This window comes from Staurois parvus, unplaced genomic scaffold (assembly GCF_062004578.1).
Source record: "Staurois parvus isolate SC_StPar_1 unplaced genomic scaffold, SC_StPar_1.0 ptg000054l, whole genome shotgun sequence".
NCBI lineage: Eukaryota > Metazoa > Chordata > Amphibia > Anura > Ranidae > Staurois > Staurois parvus.
The window spans coordinates 712,252-734,334 of record NW_028317850.1 but is presented as its reverse complement, the minus strand read 5'-3'; the positions used below and the strand labels follow the sequence as shown (position 1 = coordinate 734,334).

Below are 22,083 nucleotides of genomic sequence, written 5' to 3'. Positions count from 1 at the left end.
AGGTGTGTGCAGGCCTTTAGATAGTCAGGACCAGGGTTCTGGGCTCCACCCCAGCAGATAGGAGTCAGGAGGGCTCCACCCCGGCAGATAGGAGTCAGGAGGGCTCCACCTGGAAGACAGGAGTCAGGTGGGCTTCACCTAGGAGAGGTGGAAGCCAAAAAGCAGCAAGGGGCTGCTAGAGACTAGCGGTGTGCTAGTGGCCAGCTGTGTGCACGGGCCATAATTCTTGAAGAAGTCTGCAGGAGACAGACAGCAAGCTGAGTATAAGCCAGGAGGCTGAACCATTGTTTTGTTTGATGGTGGATACCCCTGCGTGGGAAGCTTTATGTTATGGGACATTTGTTTAAATAAAATTGGGCAAAAAGGCCCTTAAATTCGCTGTGTGCTTTAAATGAAAAGCTCTACCACTTTGAAGCGAGTTCCCACAATATATATATATATATATATATATATATATATATATATATATATATATATATACACAGCAGGTAAAATTAGTATTGAACACATCAGCATTTTTCTAGGTAAATGTCTAAAGGTGCTATTGACATGAAATTTTCACCACATGTTGTTAACAACTCATGGAAGCCATACATATAAAGAAAACAAAACAGATAAGTTCAGAAATTAAGTTGTGTAATAAAATGGAACGACACAGGAAAAAAGTATTCAACACACTAATTTAAATTTATTTAATACTTCGTACAAAATCCTTTGTTGGTAATGACAGGTTCAAGATGTCTCATGTATGGAGAAGCTAGTCACATGCTTTGCTCAGGTGTAATTTTGGTCCATTCTTCCAAAGTCTTCAAATCTTGAAGGTTCCGTGGGGCCTCTTCTATGAACTCTGATCTTTAGTTTCTTCCATAGATTTTCTATTGGATTCAAGTCAGGTAATTGGCTGGGCCATTCTAGCAGCTTTATTTTCTTTCTTTGAAACCAATTGAGAGTTTCCTTGGCTTTGTATTTGGTGCCATTGTCTTCCTGAAATGTCCACCCTCATTTCATCTTCATCATCCTGGTAGATGGCAGCAGATTTTTATCAAGAATGTCTTGGTACATCTTTCCATTCATCCTTCCTTCAGTGATATGAAGTTTACAAGTACCGCATGCTGAAAAACAGCCCCACACCATGATGTTCTCGCCTCCAAACTTCAGTGTTGGTATGGTGTTTTGAGGTCACGTGACAATCGTGACGTAACGCGTAGAGCGCCGTGATGCACTTCCGGTAGACGCCATCTTGCTACACCCAGTGTCCTACAGTACACCCATAGCATGTGGGAAAGCTGCTTGTTTGCATCTACATTACTGTGAGTGTCCATTTGGCGTTTTTTTATATTTATTGGCAATTAATAAATAGAGTTACACTATGGAGGTCTCTTCTGCTTACTTTTCTATGGCCTTGGTATAACATTTATGTACCTATGAGCTGTACTGCGGTGACCAGCGGTTGAAGGGAGAGCCAATGCTGTAAGGAAGTCATCAGTTGAGGTTAAGTGGAGCCATTGGAGCCTGGTTTATGTGATGCTGTATGGTGTGGAGCTATCTGCTGTATAAAGCGTTGTGGCCAGTAGAGGTCGCGGTAAGGAGCTGAGGAGGCATTTTAGCCATTTAAGGATATTGATCCACCTGAGTGTTGCACAAGCACTACAAGCACCTGAAGTGGAAAAGTGAAGCACTGTTATTTGCATTGTTGCACATTTGTTTGGACTTTATCAATATATTGTTAGTATTTATTCATATTCAGTATGTATTCAATAGTTTTTTTATATATTTATTGGGAGTTTCAGCACCAGTCACTTTCAGTGATTTTATTGTTTGGTACTCACTGTATTACTTTATTTATCCCAATCTGGGATTGGGTGTTTTTTGGCACTGTATTATAGGTCCATATTTGGGATCGGGTATATTTTGCACATTATCACTTGATGAATCACGTTATATAGATCCTTGAAGGATTTATCACTTATTCACGTTTAACTAATGTTTTTATAATATATATTTATTTAGTTTTATTGACATTTATTATATAGCGCTACACCAATATTAGGTATTTTCATTTTGGGTTGATGTTTACCGCCAAACATGGTGTGTATTATGGCATCCAAAGAGTTCAATTTTGGTCTCATCTGACCAGACTATATTCTCCCAGTATTTCACAGGCTTGTCTAAATGTTGTGGAGCAAAGTTTAAAGGAGCTTCAACATGCTTTTTCTTCAGCAATGGAGTTTTGAGTGGTGAGCGTACATAAAAGCTGTGGTAGTTGAGTGCATTACTTATTGTTTTATTTGAAACAATTGTACCTGCTAATTCCAGGTCTTTCTGAAGCTCTCCACAAGTGGTCCTTGACTCTTGGACAACTGTTCTGATAATTCTTTTCACTCCTCTAGCTTGTGAGGATCACCTGGTCGTGGGCAGTTTTTGGTGAAATTATTTTTTTCCACTTCCGGATTATGGCCCCAAGAGTGCTCACTGGTTTATTCAGAAGTTTAGAAATCCTTATGTAACTAATGCAATCAGTATGTTTTGCAACAATAAAGGTGCGAAGGTCTTGAGAGCTCTTTGCTAATATGCATCATGAGTGAGGTGTTTCTTGTGTGACACGTTGGTAATGAGACACCTTTTTATAGACCATCAGTTGAGATTGAACCAGCTGATATTCATTTGTACTGACAAGGGGCAGGATTGCTTTCTGATTACTGATAGATTTCAGCTGGTATCGGCTTTCCATGCCTTTTTGCACCTCCCTTTCTTCATGTGTTTAATACTTTTTTGTTGTGCCATTCCATTTTATTACTCATAACTTAATTTCTGAACTTATTTGTTTTGGTTTCTTTGTATTTATGAATTGTATTTGTTGTTACCAACATGTGGTGAAAATTCCATGTCAAAACCACCTTTATAAATATAATTACTGAGAAAAATGGTGACGTGGTCAATACTTATTTAACCCGGTGTGTGTGTGTGGATAGAGAGAGAGACAAATGCGCAAGAATGCTAAAAAATTAAGTGTTTAATTAAGTTACTTGATTAATTTTATTCTGAAATTGCATCTGACCAATACAAGTATTAATTATTTGCCACCTGCCCACAGTACATCTAGTGTGGGTGGGCAGCACAGCCAGGCCAGGCGACATATCCGTATGTCGCAACCTTTCTTCTCAGTTTGGGGCTGACCTATGCTGTGATTCGACAGTACAAATCTGTCAGCAGGTTTTAGCCAATGATTTTGGCTGAAACCTGCCAACCTACTGTGGCCAATCACAGCACAGAGTTCTGTGTCTACAAACACACAGAACTCTGCACACAGATCAGTGAACTGGCTGTTTCTTCTCCCTGAAAAGTGGGGAACAAAAACAGCTAGATATGTAAGTAAAAGAAGCATATATTACACACATTACACTTCTTAGACACACAGTTAACCCCTTGATGTTAATCTCTTCCCAGCTAGTGTCTATAGTACAGTGTAACATAACAGAAAGTAAAAAATATAGTTTTTTTGTTTTTTAAATTTTTGGTCATTTTTTAGTATATGTAATAAAAAAAAAACCCCCACTGATCAAGTACCATCAAAAGAAAGCTCATTTTGTATGAAAAAACTATGTACATTTAATTTGGGTACAGTGTTTCATGACCGTGCAGTTTGCAGGTATAGCAGAGCAGTGCTGAATAGCAAAAAATGGCCTGGTCATGAAGGGGGTAAAATCTTCTGGAGGCCAAGTGGTTTAACTTTTAGTGGCATCTGTGAGATCCTCTGTTTATCATCAGCTGGATTGGAAAGTTTATGTAAACCCAATCACTAAGATCTCATATATGTTTTAACATATTAGTCATTTTGAATATTTTTAAATCTGCAGCTTTTATAAAAAAAAAAATACCTGGTAATCCAGCCATGGGGGTCTTTGTGGAAGCACTTACCGTTCTAGGGTGATAACACTCTGTCTCCTAACTGTGCTCCTGTGCCTGGCAAAGGCTTCTGATGGAGACTGCGAGTGGCTGTTTCAACGCATATCATAAAGGCATGGTCCTCTCTTATCCCCATCAGGAAACCCACCCTGAGAAATGCCATGCAGCCATCTCTGAGTTCATGCAGACAGTCAAGTGCAACAAATAGACTGCTGGAGATCAGCAACAGTTGTTTAATACGCAGTGCTTTAGCAAACTAAATGTAATACAGTTGGGGTTAACATGTATGTTAATAGGTTCATATTTTTCCCCAGAGCTGGTCCTATTTTCCATTTTTCTTATTAAATAAGGAGGTGGCCTGTTGCATTAAAGGACCTGTAGGGAGATTTGGAAGGAGGTAGAGTCAAGACCAAACTCAACATTTACAGTAAAAGTGGACATTTGCATGTTACATTTAGCTGCTTATATCTCATTTTGACTTGTGATTTTCACTAAAAGTAACATCTGTTTGTTAATTTTTTCACACTGTGCTTGGTTTTGATTTACTCAGGTTTGTGACCAGTATAGTTTAAAGTACATAGGTGTCATTTGTTACAACATTTCCAGCTATTATACAATTTTCATCCCAAAAGGCCCAGTTAAGGTAAAGTGACAGAGTTTGGCTGAATCACTAGAGTACTTATGAGCCTACATCACGAGAGAGCTCCTTGAATATACATAATGAATCATGGATGAACTTTCATACGTTTATCTTTTTATATCTTACAGAATATGAGTGATGCCATGGCTATTCTACATAAGTTACAGACTGGCCTTGATGTTAATGTGAAGTTCACTGGAGTGCGAGTGTTTGAGTACACTCCTGAGTGCATTGTGTTTGATCTTCTTGATATACCACTTTACCACGGCTGGCTAGTGGATCCAGAGGTATGTTTGCTTTAAGTTTTAAGTTTGTAACAAAATAACTGAACAGAAAAAGAAAAAAGGTATTGATTTTTTTATGGGTTTACAGAGAAGCTTTTATCGACAGAAATTTCTTGAGGAAGTAGTACAGAACTTTAATGCCAGGTACATGATATAGACAGGATGCTGTTGCTTACTAAAATGTTTAGCTGGACAATTTCAGTTAATTTGTCCTCATTAATCAAGATCTTCCTTTATTCACATTTAGAAACCATATGCAGAAAATGTATTTCTAATATCAAAAAACTGATGTGTTTAATGGACATGGCTGTGTATTTTATTCTGCATGCTGTTATATGTAAATAGACAAGGACATGGTGATGCATATTTGTTAATATCTGATTTAAACTTCTAATTGTATTTTTATGGAAAATTGCAATGCCACGTCTTTACTGTGATATTCATCTTGCATCATATTTTCAAATGGTGATGAAAGCCCAAACGTGTCCTTTTCTTGTACCGAGTAATTTCCATATTACTCTCATGTCTGAGCACTTGTGGCGCCACTGCTTATGTTGTCCTTATCGACATTGAGGATTTTCTGTACCTAAACTGCTGTCTTTGCGTTAAAGAGGAGCTCTAGTCTAATATGTAAAAATTAAAAGTCAGCAGCTACAAAAACTGTAGCTGCTGACTTTTAATAAACAGCCACTCACCTGTCCTGCGTTCCAGCGCTCTGCTTAGCCTAGCTGTTTTCACCCAGTGTGCGTCTCTCTCCATCATCTTTACAATGGACACCCGGGTGTGACAGTTTGTGGGCTCTCAGCCGGGTGCATACTGTGCATGCCATGCGGCACTACACACTGTGAATGGTCCTGAAGTCTTCTGGAACCTGCCACGTGTTCCGAAAGAATGGGGGGGGGGGGGGGTCGCATGGAAGTTGGAGCGGGTACCTGTCAAAATCAGGTACCCATTCTTCTTATCCTCCCCAGAAGCTCCATTTCACTAACAAGAGCTGGGGAGGAGGCCTTAAAGCAGAAAATTCCCTTTTGGGTGGAGCTCCACTTTGATAATAATCTCTAGGTGCTCTGGCATAGACCAGTCACCATAGGGATGTAAAATTACCCTTTACAAGCAAAGCAGACACTTTTTTGGGGGTATTATGCAGGTTGAACAGGTAAGTGTGTTAAATGTTATGCTATAGGTGTGCTCCTGAGTGTGCCACATGTGTGGCTGCTGCTGTGTTTACTGAAATTGTAGATTTCATTACTCCTGTACACTACAGTAAATGTTGAACATTTGGCTTCGAAAGTTGCAGTTTCAACTTGAGTACAGTTCTGATAGTGGGTTGCTCGTTCTTCTCCTCAGCCACTCATAAAACATTTTTTTATATTCCCTGCACTGAATACAAAATGTTATGTGAATGGTGGAGGGTAGATTATGTAATTCAACCTCCTCTGTTCCATTTACAGAACGTCTTGTATTCAGTGAACAGAATACAAGATGTTTGGCTGAACTATAGCCAAGCGATCTGCTATCAGAACTGTACTATAGCTATAAATGTAAATCTCAGAGCTGGATATTCAGTGCTTACTGTAGTGTACGGTAGTAATTAAACCATTTAGCGAATACAGCAGCAGCCACACATGGAGCGCACATCAGTGGTAATTTATTTTTACTTTGCAAATGTCCAAAAATATTTTTTTATCTGGAGTTCAACTTTATCTTGCAGTTCTCAGGAATGTAGCTATGAGCATACTGGAATAAAAAAGCATCCAATTAGTGTAAATTTATTATACTATATGCTAAAATATTTGTTTATATATACAATTCCTCCCATGCCTCAATATTGGCCACTAAAACCACTCATCTTGTTTAAGGTCCAATAGCAAAGTGTAATAAAGGATAGACTAGACCCTGATTTTGGTTCTTCCGGTCGGGATTTGCGTATGCGAACATCACAGGTAACATGGCTCCTGTGATGCTCATGAAGCTCAAGAAAAGTAAATGCAGCTTTCTGATTGATTTGTTTCTCTTTTCTCTATTCTAAACATAGCATGAAAATAGTGTGATCAATATACCAAAGAACATAATGAATATCCTAAACGGTGAAACTAATTTTTTTGTACTTGTACATTTTCTATAGTCACAATATTAAGTGAAGGGCAAACTCTTTTTAGGCTTGAACATTTGAAAAAAAAATAATGGTTTTCAGCTGTTTTCTTGCATAATTTTATCTTTCATGTCATGTCACTTTAAGTTTATCCGTGAACTTGAATCACGCATTAAGTCTTTTAAGTCTTTGTACACAGCTTCGTTTTCTAATTATAATTGCACTTTTCATCTCTCAGATTTCTGAAGTTGTAAAGGCAGTCAGTAACTGCAGCTACAACCAGTTGGTAGAGAAGATTATTTCATGCAAGCAGTCAGACAACAGTGAGCTGGTTAGTGAAGGTGGGTGAGTGACTTTGATTACTATACTTAAATTTAAAATCTAAATAAAAATTGACAAACTTTTAGAAAAAATGCCCATGCGTGTCGCAGTTCTCTGTAAGTTAAAATGTACAGAGCAATGCAGCATGACTGCGGTAATTGTAGCACAAAGGTTCTAGATAATACAACTATTGCGCAGTTGGTTTTACACAGAATTACCCATAGCATGCAGCTGTAGATATTTACATGCAGGTGTAAATATTTTCATACTACAAATATTTTTTTAAGTTCAGCTTAGGAAAATGATATGCATGCACTAGCATTTAAAAGTTAGATTTGTTAGGAAATGTCTTTGTAAATTGTAAGCATCTATATTTTTTTAAAATCGAAGAGCCGCACTCCTGACTGTATCACATTGCACCCTTCTCTACTGACTGTGGGAGGGCGGTAGAGCTGTTACTGCCGAAAGAAGACAGTATTATTGCTAGCGGCTAATCGCATGTAATATCCAGCAGGCTGGTTGTACCCAAGTTGATCAATCAACTTGGTACATTTAGCCTGCCCATACATGGTTAGAATCTCCGCCGATTTCTGTTGGCTGATATCTGAGCCATCTATGGCCGGCCTTAGTTACTTTGACTGTGACTTGCCAACACCCCTCAATGCCACTCACTCTTGGGACATTCCCACATAGTGTTGAATTTGTTTGCTTACTGGCTGGTGAGTATGTTGGCAATATGCACCTTGCTTTCAAAAGCTAGTTATTGATTGCTTGGAGACATGCTGCAAAGTCTTCAGTTGCCTTTGGGCTGTGCTGAGCTTCTGTTGTGTCTGCAGCTTTTAAAGAGGATTTAGATACCTCCGTCATTCCTTTAGGAGGAAGACATACCGGCCTTTATTCTATTTATTACTGTGTATGTCCCAGGATGGGAGATTTGTTCCATCAGAGTTAGGGACCACACTTTACAGAGGATATGCAAATATATATAAAACTAACATCCCTGTTTTTAATGTTAAGTGGTCTGTGTAAATTAAAAAAAATTTCTGTACAAATGTGTCAATTTCACACTCCACAAATCTTTTCCAGAATTTTGCCTAATACTTTTATTTCCTAGGATTCATAGCAACACCTAGTGGCAATAATGCAGTATTTTTCTTATTTCAGGTAGGTCAGGAAAAAATACTGTAATATTGCCGTAAGATGGTGATGGTGATCGACAGAAGATTTGTGATGCCAGTGTGAATGAATGTTCGCACAGCAAAATTTTTATGTGGGCCCCATAGCATTTAAGAAGTGCTGGCTATTTCATTTGTATCCTATTAGGGGGATTTTCTTTCACTTCCTGTTGCAGGAACACAGCAGAAATGGAAGATGAAATCTCTACAAAGTGAGGGGAATTCCGAACTTACACAGTTGTAGGTGGAACAGGTGTCCCCATTTCCCCTGTGTTCCTGACAATGAAAAATTTTGGATTTTCCTTCATTTTCAGTCTCTGTAACAATGGTCATTATGACAAATGCAAGTAGTAAATTTCCCAGCTAAGGCACAGACAGCAATAAAAACTTTAAATGGATTCTAATTCCTCCCTCCTAACCTTCCCAAAACGAGGTATACTTCCCTAATCAGAGGGCACTTCGTTCCGGTCACAAGATTGGGTCCCAATGCTGGCTTCAAGGGAGTGGAGGGACAGCTGACAACAGATGCCCCATAGTACGTCTATGGGTGACGTCACTGCACATGCATTGCAGCTGTTGTTGCTGCCTTTCCTCTCCCCGGAAGCTGGCCTCTGGGAAGGTCATGTGACCAGACTGGAGTGCTTTAAATTAGATAAGTATACACAACTTTCCATTACAGGTTAGTTAAAATAGGACTTAGAATGGGGGTGGGAGCAGATTTAAGCTTAGTTATATTTTAAGCAGACTTCCACTTTAATCATCAAAGAAAACTGGCCCAAAATAGTGAACAAAAAAAAAAATCATTTTGAAATTTTAGCTGTATTTTTTATGACATTACCATGACCCACCACCATAAAAAAATCCACCAAAATAAATTTTGTTACTCCCGACGTTCATGGCAATACCACATATGTGTATATTATATACCGTATGCCCATAATAAGTCCAAGAAACAATAGTGTGAATTTTGCTGTACTTTTTTCTATCCCACCTTAACACACTGACACTTTTTTTTAATCCTATTTAACACACACTGACCTTGACAATTGACTCAGACACTTACCTTGACACATTTTTGTTCATGTTGTTCTCCTCTGGCTAGGAGAGAAAGTTAAAATGTATCTTTTTTTTTTCTTCATTCAGAGGAGAAAGCAAGTTTATGGGTGGGTTTTGCAGAGTGATCACTGTGTTAGCCACTCACTGGCTAGAACAGTGAACATGTGATTGTGAGCCAGTCCTCCCATTTCCTGATCATTGGTATGAGACCCAGAGCTGTTTGTGACAGCACAGTCTGTGTTCGGAGAGCACTATGGAGCATTCTTCCAGCACAAACACAAGTACGCACATATGCACCCCAAGAATAAAGCCCATTTCATTGAGTCTGCATATCTGTGTACACCCATCGACAAAGGGTTAAGGAAGTAGTGAGTTAGTCCCACTTGGTAATGTTTATTGTGAATCTACATGAAGGCTACAAGGGATATCATTTCTACCCACCTATATGCACAGGATAAAACTTAAACCCTATTGCTCTCCAGTGTGTATATAAGAACAATTCCTGTAATAAACTGTATATTTAAAGTGGTTGTAAACCTCAGACATGAAATATGAACAAAGCATATCCCTCTATAGCAGTGGTCTCCAAACTGTGGCCCAGGGGTCAGATGCAGTCCTTTGCTTGCCTTTATCTGTCTCTTGAGACATTTTTCCTCTGACATCAATGAAGGGGCCCTATTTCTTTTACCGACGCCATATGAGTGGGATTCTTCCCACTCATACCAACAATGAGGCACTATTTCTCCCACTAAAACCAATGATAAAGCATTGTTTAAGCCCACTGACACTGAGGCATTTTCTACTGCCACTGGTCAAAGATCGGCCCTCCTGAAGCCTGAAGACCAGCAAAATGGCCATTTGTTTAAAAAGTTTGGAAACCCCTGCTCTATAGTGTGTACTTGTCTCAGTTAAGAGCACACAGTGTCTTTTCTGTTGATCCTCTACTATCAGCATGAAAAAATTCTGATAAGTTTTTCTGACACCAAGAGAAAAATGGTGACAGGGGAGGGACCTACAGCAGATTGACAGCCTCAGCTCTGTTCCTGTGAACTGTGTGGAGGGGGTGTGTCTCTGCCCTCCAATCAGCTCTCAGAGCTCTGCAGAGTGTAACTTCAGCTCTCCTCCTTTTTTTGGAACTATCAGATAAGCTTTATAAATTCAGCACTTTGAATGGATGTAGAGAAGAGAAGGCTGCAGATAAACAGGTACAATTCATGTAGGAGGATTTGTTTCATCTCTTTGTATCACCTGAGGCCAGTCACTTTACTGGGTACACTGGGTATATATAAGGGTTTACAACTACTTTAAGTTTGGGAAACCAAAGGTACAGCTGGGAAAGTATATATTTGATCCCCTGCAGATTTTGTAAGTTTGCCCACTGTCATTAGGTGCATTTTAAATGATAGATACAGAATATCAATCAAGAATCCAGAAAAAACACGATACAAATGTTATAAATTGAGTGCAGTGCATTAAATAAGTATTTGATCCCCAAGCAAAACATGACTTAGGACTTGGTGGAGAAACCCTTGTTTGTAAGCACAGAGGTAAGCCGTTTCTTGTAGTTGGTTACCAGATTTGCACATATCTCAGGAGGGATTTTGGTCCACTCTTCTTTACAGATCTTCTTTACAGAATTCCTTAAAGTTTCTTGGCTGTCACTTGGCAACTTGAAGTTTCAGCTCCCTGGCTAGGCCCCTCCATGACCTTAATGTGCTTCTTCTTGAGCTATTCCTTTGTTGCCTTGGCAGTATGTTTTGGGTCATTGTCATGCTGGAAGACCCATCCACGACCCATCTTCGGTGTTTTGGCTGAGTGAAAATGGTTCTTATCCAAGATTTTACAATTCATGGCCCCATCCATTGGCCCTTCAATGCCGCAAAGCCGGCCTGTACCTTTAGCAGAGAAACAGCCCCAAAAGCATAATGTTTCCACCTCCGTGCTTGACTGTAGGGATGGTGTTCTTAAGGTCATAGTCAGCATTTTTCTTCCTCCAAACACAGCTAGTCGAGTTAATGCCAAAAAGCTAAATTTTTGGTCTCATCTGACAACAGCACTTTCTCCTAATCCTTCTCTGAATCATTTAAATATTCATTGGCAAACTTCAGATGGGTCTGTATATGTGCCTTCTTGAGGAGGAGGACCTGCGCTGCAGGATTCAATTCTATGGCAGCGTATAGCATTACCAGTGGTTTGTTTGGTGACTGTGGTCCTAACTGCGTAGAGATCATTCACAAGCTCCTCCCATGTAGTTCTGGGCTGATCCCTCACTTATGTAATGACCATCCTTACCTCAAATCTTGCTTGGAGCTACAGAACAAGGGCGATTGATGGTTATTTTGCATTTTTTCCATTTTTTCTATTTGCGAATAATTGCTCCAACAGTTGTCTCCTCACCAAGCTTTTTGCTGATAGTCTTGTAGCCTATTCCAGCCTTGTGCAGGTCTACAATCTTGTCCCTGACACCCTTTGACAGCTGTTTCGTCTTGCCATTGGTGGTGCCCAATAAAGAGATTCTGTGTACAAGTGTCTTTTATACACATAACGAGTTGTCGTTAGGAGCACCGTCTTAAATTGACAGGACTAATCTGTGTACCACATGAGCATGTAGCGATTCTGTGGGAGCCAGAATTATTGTTGGTTGGTAGGGGATCAAATACTTATTTTACTCACTGCAACTTAATTTGACATTTGTGTCATGTTTTTTTCTGGATTTTTGGTTGATATTCTGTCTCTATCATTTAAAATACACCTATGGTAAAATTATAGACCCTTCATTTGTAACTGGGCAAACTTACAGGATTTGCAGGGGATCAAATAATTATTTTCCCACTGTACCTTTTGGAGTGTTCTAATATGTGACTGAGTCCAGGGCACTCCTGGAATGGTGAGGCTCAAAAGACAAAACAATTGGTCGCTTATCACCAAGCTGCACAAATAGCCCAGCTAGCACTCAATGGAGTTCCAAGCCTGACTCCCCATTGAGTTGGCATGGAAGCCCTGTCATGCTCCAGGGGTTCAATTGTAGCGGTGGTTTCCTATCCTATGTCTTATGCTTTCTTTCTCACTATCAATAAGATCCAGACACCAGATGAAAAAGAAACTCTGTTCGCTACATGTGCCTTTATCTTCCCTGTTAAATAACCCAGGGTTCATACGGAGACTCTCCCCACAGCCTTTTCAGTGGTGGGAGAATATGGGCTAGCTGCTCATAGGAGACTTCCTATCTGGAGATAAACTATACTTGCTGGACTAATATACTGTAAATCCACATTACAACTACCTTCCTTTGAATTATTTCAATATAAGCAAATCACTTCATATTTGAAGGACAAACTTAACAAGACTAATTGATCCCTATCATTGTCCTGCTTTGAAACCTCTTGTAACACTAGAAAACCAGTAAAAGACCATATCTCTATTGTATACAGCTATCTGATGACCCCACACGCAAGCTCCCCTACATGGAACACTGGGAGGAAGACCTCAACATTTCTTGGAATCTCGCAGAATGGCATGACAATATTCGTTCTAAGATTTCGATTAACACAGCCTTGGTTGAATGCAACTATAAGACGCCATTGAGATGGCATATGGTTCCATCAAGAATTGCCAAAATGACTTCACAAGCCTCCTCCTAGTGTTTTAGACACTGTGGTCAGGAGGGCACCATGGCACATATTTGGTGATGGTGTCCCAAGGTGACCAGGTTTTGAGTCAGAGTGTTTAATTTTATCTGTTCTGTTATGGATGTGAATCTTGTTAGATCCCCGGAGATTGCTCTTTCAGAAATTTGAGAAGGGTGTTTCTAAACACACCACACACTTAATTTCTTACATGATCCTGGACACTAGGATAGCCATTGCACGTTGTTGGAATCAGTCTGTAGTAATCTTTGACTATGTCAAACAAAAATGGATCATGAGTAACGATAAGTTGACCTGCACCCTCCATAACAACCAAGCTAAATTTGATAAAAAAATGGCAACCTTGGATTTGATATTTGTGTATGGATGCTTGACGCCTGGGATGAATTGGCCCCAACTGCCCTCAACTTTCCTTCTCCTCTTCCCCTTTTCCTCTTCTCTATTTTCTTTCAGGCTCACTTTCTGTATTGACCAGATTTTGAGAATCCTATTCCACATATTACACAGTGCCTGTCTTTTATGATGGTTCACATATAGTCTCACCCAGATGAGAAACCCAGCCGGTTGGTGAATACTCAATATTAGTATGTACGCATGGGTCTCTTAGATGTGCAATCTGACCCTGTTTGCTTCATTTCCTTGATGTGTATACTTACCTAATCTGAGGGCACTCTGATCCGGTCACGTCGGTGGAGGGGAAGTCCCATTTTAGAGAGTTGTGACCTGTACAAGTCTCTATTGAAAGATTTTCTTCACCTCTAGCTCTCTCATGACAACTTTAACTGCTTCCCACAGCTACAGGCAAAGCGACATACAAGTACGTCGCTCTCACTGTACTAACACAGGGCGGCATACAGCACTCCCCACCCATGACTGCTGTGTCTAGCGGACACAGCGGAATGAAGATCCCAGTGAACGGGACCCGGTGATCATGTGATCACAATGTTAGCAAAGCTGTTATGAATTGTGATTCATAACAGCTCTGCTTCTCTTCCTTTTAAAATGTTTAAAAAAAATTTTGCGGGCGAGCAGCGGCTCTGGGCAAAGCGTCATAATCTTACGTCGCTTTCTATTTCGGGGTGTGAACTCCCCCTTCCCCCCCCCCCCCCTGTCGGTCCAAGAGGAGAAGAGAGAACACCGCACTGAGTAAAAGCACTACATTTTACACACACACTAGATTAGCATGTTTAACCCTTTGATCGCCCCTATTAACCCTTTGATCACCCTGTCACCCAGCCAGTTTCATTAGTACGGTGTCAGTATATAGAATTTTTCACTAATCACTGTATTCCTGCCACCAGCGACATCAGATAGTGGCAGGGTCAGTTAGCTCCCCTCCCAGCCAGGATCAGCTAGCATTACCTGCACACAATCACACTCACGAGCTGGTCATTGACATTACTAGTCTATTGTTTGTATGGATCAATATATTGATCATGAACAGAACTATATTTGTGCCTCCTTTGTATAGTGGCCCCAAAAATGCAGTGTTCGCAGGATTAGCCCTGTTTTCTGCCAGCACTAGCATTTAGCCCCTCCGCTGTTTTTCACTGAAGATTTGTACCAATTGATTGTGGGCCAAAGCAATTTATACGCACAACAATACATCGCCACCCACCCAAATTCAGCTCTTGCCAGACAATTTGCATGGAAACCTATCACTGTTTCGAATGTAAAACTTTTTTGTGCCTAACCCTCAACATGGGCATTACAAAAAAGATTGCATTGCAGTCATATTGATCCACAGATCCGATTCATCATATGCCCATGTTCTCTGCTGTTACATATACAGTATCTCACAGAAGTGAGTACACCCCTCACATTTTTTTAAATATTTTATTCTATCTTTTCATGTGACAACACTGAAGAAATGACACTTTGCTACAATGTAAAGTAGTGAGTGTACAGCTTGTATAACAGTGTAAATTTGCTGTCCCCTCAAAATAACTCAACACACAGCCATTAATGTCTAAACCGCTGGCAACAAAAGTGAGTACACCCCTAAGTAAAAATGTCCAAATTGGGGAGGTTTGGAAAACCCATAGACATTTATTTGAATAATTAATATTTATGATTCAATTGATTGTGTTTTTCTGTTGGTGCCATTATTGTTCTGCCTACCCTCTTACCTATCTTGCTCATACACTTAATTTTTATGCCTTTACATGATTGTACCTTTTTGGAATGTTTATTGTGCCTTGTTTCTGTTTTATATGTTACTTGATGCTGTAATGTTGTCTTTGCAGCCTATTTCATAAAAACTAATAAAATCGTTTGTAAACAAAAAAAAAAGAAAATGTCCTAATTGGGCCCAATTAGCCATTTTCCCTGCCCGGTGTCATGTGACTTGTTAGTGTTACAAGGTCTCAGGTGTGAATGGGGAGCAGGTGTGTTAAATTTGGTGTTATCGCTCTCAATCTCTTACTGGTCACGGGAAGTTCAACTTGGCACCTCATGGCAAAGAACTCTCTGAGGATCTGAAAAAAAGAATTGTTGCTCTACATAAAGATGGCCTAGGCTATAAGAAGATTGCCAAGACCCTCAAACTGAACTGCAGCACGGTGGCCAAGACCATACAGCGGTTTAACAGGACAGGTTCCACTCACAACAGTCCTCTCTATGGTTGACCAAAGGAGTTGAGTGCATGTGCTCAGCGTCATATCCAGAGGTTGTCTTTGGGAAGTAGATGCTGCCAGCATTGCTCCAGAGATTGAAGGCGAGGGGGGTCAGCCTGTTAGTGCTCAGACCATACGCTGCACACTGCATCAAATTGGCCTGCATGGCTGTCGTCCCTGAAGGAAGCCCTTTCTAAAGATGATGCACAAGAAAATCCGCAAACAGTTTGCTGAAGACAAGCAGACTAAGGACATGGATTACTGGAACCATGTCCTGTGGTCTGATGAGACCAAGATAAACTTATTTGGTTCAGATGGTGTCAAGTGTGTGGTGGCACCCAGGTGAGGAGTACAAAGACAAGTGTGTCTTGCCTACAGTCAAGCATGGTGGTGGGAGTGTCATGGTCTGGGACTGCATGAGTGCTGCCGACACTGGGGCGCTACAGTTCATTGAGAAACCATGAATGCCAACATATACTGTGACATACTGAAGCATAGCAGGATCCCCTCCCATCGAAGACTTGGCCGTAGGGCAGTATTCCAACATGATAACGACCCCAAACACACCTCCAAGATGACCACTGCCTTGCTAAAGAAGTTGAGGGTAAAGGTTATGGACTGGCCAAGCAGACCTACCCTATTTAGCATCTGTGGGGCATCCTCAAACGGAAGATGGAGGAGCGCAAGGTCTCTTACATCCACCAGCTCTGTGATGTCGTCATGTAGGAGTGGAAGAGGACTCCAGTGGCAACCTGTGAAGCTCTGGTGAACTCCATGCCCAAGAGGATTAAGGCAGTGCTGGAAAATAATGGTGGCCACACAAAACATTGACACTTTGGGCCCAATTTGGACATTTTCACTTAGGGGTGTACTCACTTTGGTTGTCAGCGGTTTAGACATTAATGGCTGTATGTTGAGTTATTTTGAAGGTACAGCAAATTGACACTGTTGTACAAGCTGTACACTCACTACTTTGCATTGTAGCAAAGTGTAATTTCTTAAATGTTGTCACATAAAAAGATATAATAAAATACTTACAAAAATGTGAGGGGTGTACTCACCTCTGTGAAATACTGTATGCCCAACCTGGACCAGCAATGTACTAGTACGTCGCTGGACTTTGAGTGGTTATACCAGCATGATGCCTGCAGCCTACAGGTTTCATCCTGGTATAGTGTTTTTCAGCTGCCGGTCGGCTTTCATGTAAAAGCAATACTAGTGGCCTATTAGGTGCTGAATCATTTTTACAAGCAGCGGGAAGGGACATCCCCCCACCACCACCTTCGACAGTTTTCTTGAGCTCTCCTGTCCCACAGGTAAATCTGGGAATGCAGCTGACCACAGAGCTCATCAGAGACCAGAATGGCTGCAATCATCTCTATGGTCTAAGAGACTGGAAGCTACAAGCATTTCATAATTTCCATTTCGCTGGACATTATCAGCGCCATTTTTAGATTGGGAAAGCATCTGATCACACCGACCTTGGTGTGATCAGATGCTTTAAGGGCAGAGGGGATATCTAGAGCCTAATAGACCCCAGATTTCTCAGAAAAGAGTACTTGTTACTGCCTATTGCTATCACAAGGGATATTTACATTCCCTGTGATAACAATAAAAGTGATAAAAAAAAAGAGACAGTGTAAAAAACAAATTAAAAAAAAAAATCACCCTTGCCCCGCCCCCCTTTTTGTGCTCGTGCACAAAGGCGAACGCAGGCATTGGTCCCGTATTAGTATGTAAACAGAGATTGCACCATGCATGTGAGGTATCACCATGAACGTCACATCAAGGGCAGTAATTATAGCACTAGATCTCCTGTGTAAATATAAATTGGTGACCTGTAAAGGCTTTTAAAGCGTCACCTATTGATATTAAAAATGTATGTACTTGGTCTCCATTGCATGGGCATACACAGTTTTAAGGCATGTCATATTTGGTATCCATTTACTCGGCGTAATATCATCTTTTATATTTTATCAAACAATTGGGCAATATATTGTGTTTTTTTGCATTAAACTTCTAAAAAGTTTATTTTTCCCAAAAGATTTGCATATCAAAAATCGCTGTGCAAATACTGTGTGGCTTAAAAAATTCGACACCCACTGTTTTATTCTGTAGGGCCTCTGCTTGAAAAAATATTTAATGTTTGGGGGTTCATAGTAATTTTCTAGCAAAAAAAAAAGAAAAAGCTTGGTCTTCAAGAGTGGGTGATGTGTGACATAAGCTTCTAATGTTGGCCCTGAAATGCCAGGATAGTAGAAGTAACCCCTCCAAATGACCCCTTTTTGGAAAGTAGACACTCCAAGGTATTTGCTAAGAGGCATGGTGAGTATTTTGCAGATCTAATTTGTTGTCATGTTTTTGGAAAATGAAGAAAGAGAACAAACATGTATTTTTTCTTTTTTAAAACCCAGTGACAAAAATGATATCTGTAAAATACTCACCATGCCTCTTATCAAATTCCATGAGGTGTCTACTTTCCAAAAAAGGGTCATTTGGTGGGGGGGGAGGTGTTTGTACTATCCTTGCATTTTGGGCCTCAAAAGCTGTGATAGGTAGTGGGGAAGTGATATGAGGAAATATGCCCTTTAAAAGCCTGGAGGTGGTCATTTGATTTTGGGGGGGTGTATGTAGCTAGGCTGCCAAAAAGTCTCTCACATGTGTTATCCCAATACTCGGGAGAGGTAAAAGAATGTGTTTTGGGGTGTTATTCCATATATACCCATGGCATGCATGAGCAATATATCATTTAGGGGACAACTTTGTGTAAAAAAAAAAAAGAGAAATTGTCATTTTCAAAAAATTTGTGGCAAAAAAATAAAATGTTCCATGGTCTCAACATGCCTCTCTGCAAAATCCTTTGGGTGTCTACTTTCCAAAAAGGGGTCATTGGGGGGGGGGGGGGGGGAGTTGTACTGCCCTGGCATTTTAGCACCTCAAGAAATGTATTAGGCAGTCAGAAAGTAAAAGCTATGTAAATTCCAATATATACACCATAGTTTACAGATGATATAACTTTCACACACACCAATTAATATACATGTATTGGGATTTTTTTTTTACCAAAGACATGTAGCAGAATACATTTTAGCCTAAATTTATGACTAACTTTGAGTTTATTGGATATTTGTTTATAACCAAGAGTGAAAAATATTGTTTTTTGTTTTTTTTCAAAACTTTTGGTCTTTTTTTTTGTTTAACCTCTTTCATACCTGTCACTTGTAACCCCTTCCTGTCCAGGCCATTTTTCAGCGCTCTCACACTTTGAATGACAGTTGCGCGGTCGGTCATACAACATTGTACCCAAACTAAAATTTTATAATTTTCTTCACACAACTAGAGCTTTCTTTTGGTGGTATTTAATCACCACTGGGGTTTTTATTTTTTGCTAAATTAACAAAAAAAGACCGAAAATTTTGAAAAAAAACACGTTTTCTTTGTTTCTGTTATAAAAGTTTGCAAATGAATAATTGTTTTTCATAAATTTAGACCAAGATGTATTCTGCTACATGTCTTTGGTGAAAATAACCCAAATTAGGATGTATTATTTAGTTTGTAGGAAAGTTATAGAGTTCACAAACTATGGTATAGATCTGAATATTGATCAATCCTGAAGTACTGACAGCCAATCTAATTTCTTGATGTCCAAGAATGTCAGAACAGTACAGACATCCTCCAAATGACCCCTTTTTGCAGAGTAGACAGTCCGACGTACTTCATAACAGGCATGGCAAGTTTTTTGAAGTTGTATTTTTTTTGTCATAATTTTTCGGAAAATGAAAAAAATTATTTTCACTATTTTCTTTTTTACATACTGTCACCATTGCAGTACAGCGTCATCATATAACTGGCATGGCGGTGATCAGGGACACTGACTGGTGATAGTATAAAAAAAAATATATAATTTTTTTTTAATTTTTACTTTTTTTATATTTTTAATTTTTTATTACATGTTTATTCTTTTTTTTAAGATTTTTTTTCATATTTCACTATGACCAAAATAGTACAATGTTAAGTGATCAGTATTTGTTTTTTTTTTACACAATTTGCTTATAGCAAAGAATTACTTTGCTATAAGCAAGCATTTACCTGAATGACATCGATTCATTCAGTGGTTTTTTGTTTTTTTTTTGTGCTTAGCTGTGATTTGGCCTCGGCTAATCACATGACACAGCTCTGCCCAGCTTGTGCATGTGATCGCTGTGACCATTCACAGCTAGGCACACTAGTATACAATGGATCGCATGAATGAAGCCATCCATTGTATACAACTGTCATGTGACCTGCTGTGATTGGTCACAGCAGGTCACATGGTACCGGCAACGGGGCTGGTACTCAGATCTGTCATCGGCCGTGTCCGAGGTACACGGGCGGTGACAGATCGCGCTGCTGCGCAGCTCTGCAGGTGCGCAAACTGCGCATGCCCGGGAGGACGCAATATGGCGTCCTCCCGGAACGCTGAGGGATTTTGTCGGCCGCCAAATGGCCATTGGCCGGGCGGCAAGAGGTTAAAGCGCAAAAAGTAGAAATCGCAGAGATGATCAAATACCACCAAAAGAAAGCTCTATTTGTGTGAAAAAAGGACATGAATTTTGTTTGGGTACAGCATTGGATGACTGTGCAATTACCAGTTGAAATAGTGCTGTGCCAAACAGCAAAAAATGAAGGGGGGTAAATCTTCCGGAGAGCAAGTGGTTAAAAATTAGCATTCTCCTCACTTTCTGTCCCAAAGACAAGGGTCATCTGAACAAACAGAAGGGTGAATCAGTAGGGACACAGACCACAATAAAACTTGAAAGAGGGTCTAACTCTTCTCCACTCTATACAAAACTACAAAAGATGTTTTGCATTACATACGTTTAAACTCACAAGGGTAAATGTGTCCACTTGCTTCTTTACGAAGTAGATGTTAGAGAGGGAAACCCAACTTTCTTTACTAATTTGATCCATTAGATTTTCCTTGGTCTGAAATGGAGCACTTTTAAGTCCTTATGGCCTTTTTTTGTGACAAAGTAGTATACAGTAATGTGAAAAAGTATTTTTATCAGTGATAAGTCCACGCTGAATCCGAAAGAAATTAGTGTAGCAAATTAAACAGAGAAATATAGAAATAAACTCCCAAGTAGCTTGCAAAAGACCGATATGAGTCTTTTTTTTACTTTTTCAGCGTTAGGAGTGAGACTCCCTATTTGTCAAATACTTAAGTGCAAATATGCCTTTCACCCCAAAGTAAATAGCAACTCTCCAAAAAGTCAGAGGTCAGTATCCACATATGTGAGTATAATCCAAGTGTTGCACCAAAAGTGAGACTCCACCAAAATGTGAATGCCATTAGGTAAGTGGTCTCTCCTTTTTTGTTGGTGGTTTAAAACACATTTCGGGGGAGTTTCACTTCTGTCGCAGCATTACAGCATATTGGTTTTCTGATATCTGATTTCCTGAGGTCTGTTGGTTTGGTGAGTTGCCATTTACTCTTGGGGTGAATGAGATATTTGCACTTCGATATTTGATGAATAGGGAATCTCACTCTTAGTGCTGCAACACTAAAAAACTTCAGTGTGAAAAAAATATGCAAACCCAATGCAAATTGATGACTTTTTCAACATATCTGAAAAGGAAAACAGATCTTCATTCAAACATTGTCCACCGACTGCTGTTATATACTTGAACACAACACAAGGAAAAGTTGCATTTTCAATCATTTATTGAACAATTATTTCAATAACTATAATACTGTGGAAAAAGCAGGCACACCCTAAGCCTCAGAAGCTGGTATTGGCCGCTTGAGAAAAAATTGCGTTTTGTAAGTGTTTTGTAAAACTGCCCATCAGGATTTGATATTGATTTTGTGAAATTTTTGACCATTCCTCCATGCAAAATTCCTTCACTTGCACACTGTGGAATAATGTTTACTATGTGCACGGCCAAGCGCATTCCTGCATGCATGCACATGCTTAGTCACAGTTCTTCGAGCAATACCATGGGCATATCTTCAAGACATTCATCTTGCAGGAATTCCCTGACTGTTATAAGAATTACCTACAGAACCCAAAAATAATCAGTCCCTCCCCTCATGCCAGGGTACTAGGTGTAATCCTAGACTCCCATCTTTCCTTTCAGCCCCAAATCCAATCACTGTCCAAATCGTGTAGACTTCACCTCCACAACATCTCCAAGATACGCCCGTTCCTAAGCTCGGAAACCACTAAGCAACTTATTCACTCCCTTGTTATATCACGCCTCGACTACTGTAACTCCCTCCTCATTGGCCGACCTCATCGCAGGCTATCCCCTCTTCAGTCTATCATGAATGCTGCTGCCAGACTCATCCACCTTACTAACCGTTC

General features: G+C 40.0%; 1 protein-coding gene across 1 annotated transcript in view; it reads left to right on the top strand.

The window, feature by feature from the left end:
- The window catches only part of MINDY2 (MINDY lysine 48 deubiquitinase 2), a 154,871-nt gene that overhangs the window by 66,689 nt on the left and 66,099 nt on the right, over nucleotides 1-22,083 (top strand). The window contains exons 4-5 of the mRNA XM_089667679.1: nucleotides 4,675-4,833; nucleotides 7,161-7,263. Coding sequence (XP_089523805.1) covers nucleotides 4,675-4,833; nucleotides 7,161-7,263 — 262 coding nt within the window. The remainder of the gene's footprint in view (nucleotides 1-4,674; nucleotides 4,834-7,160; nucleotides 7,264-22,083) is intronic.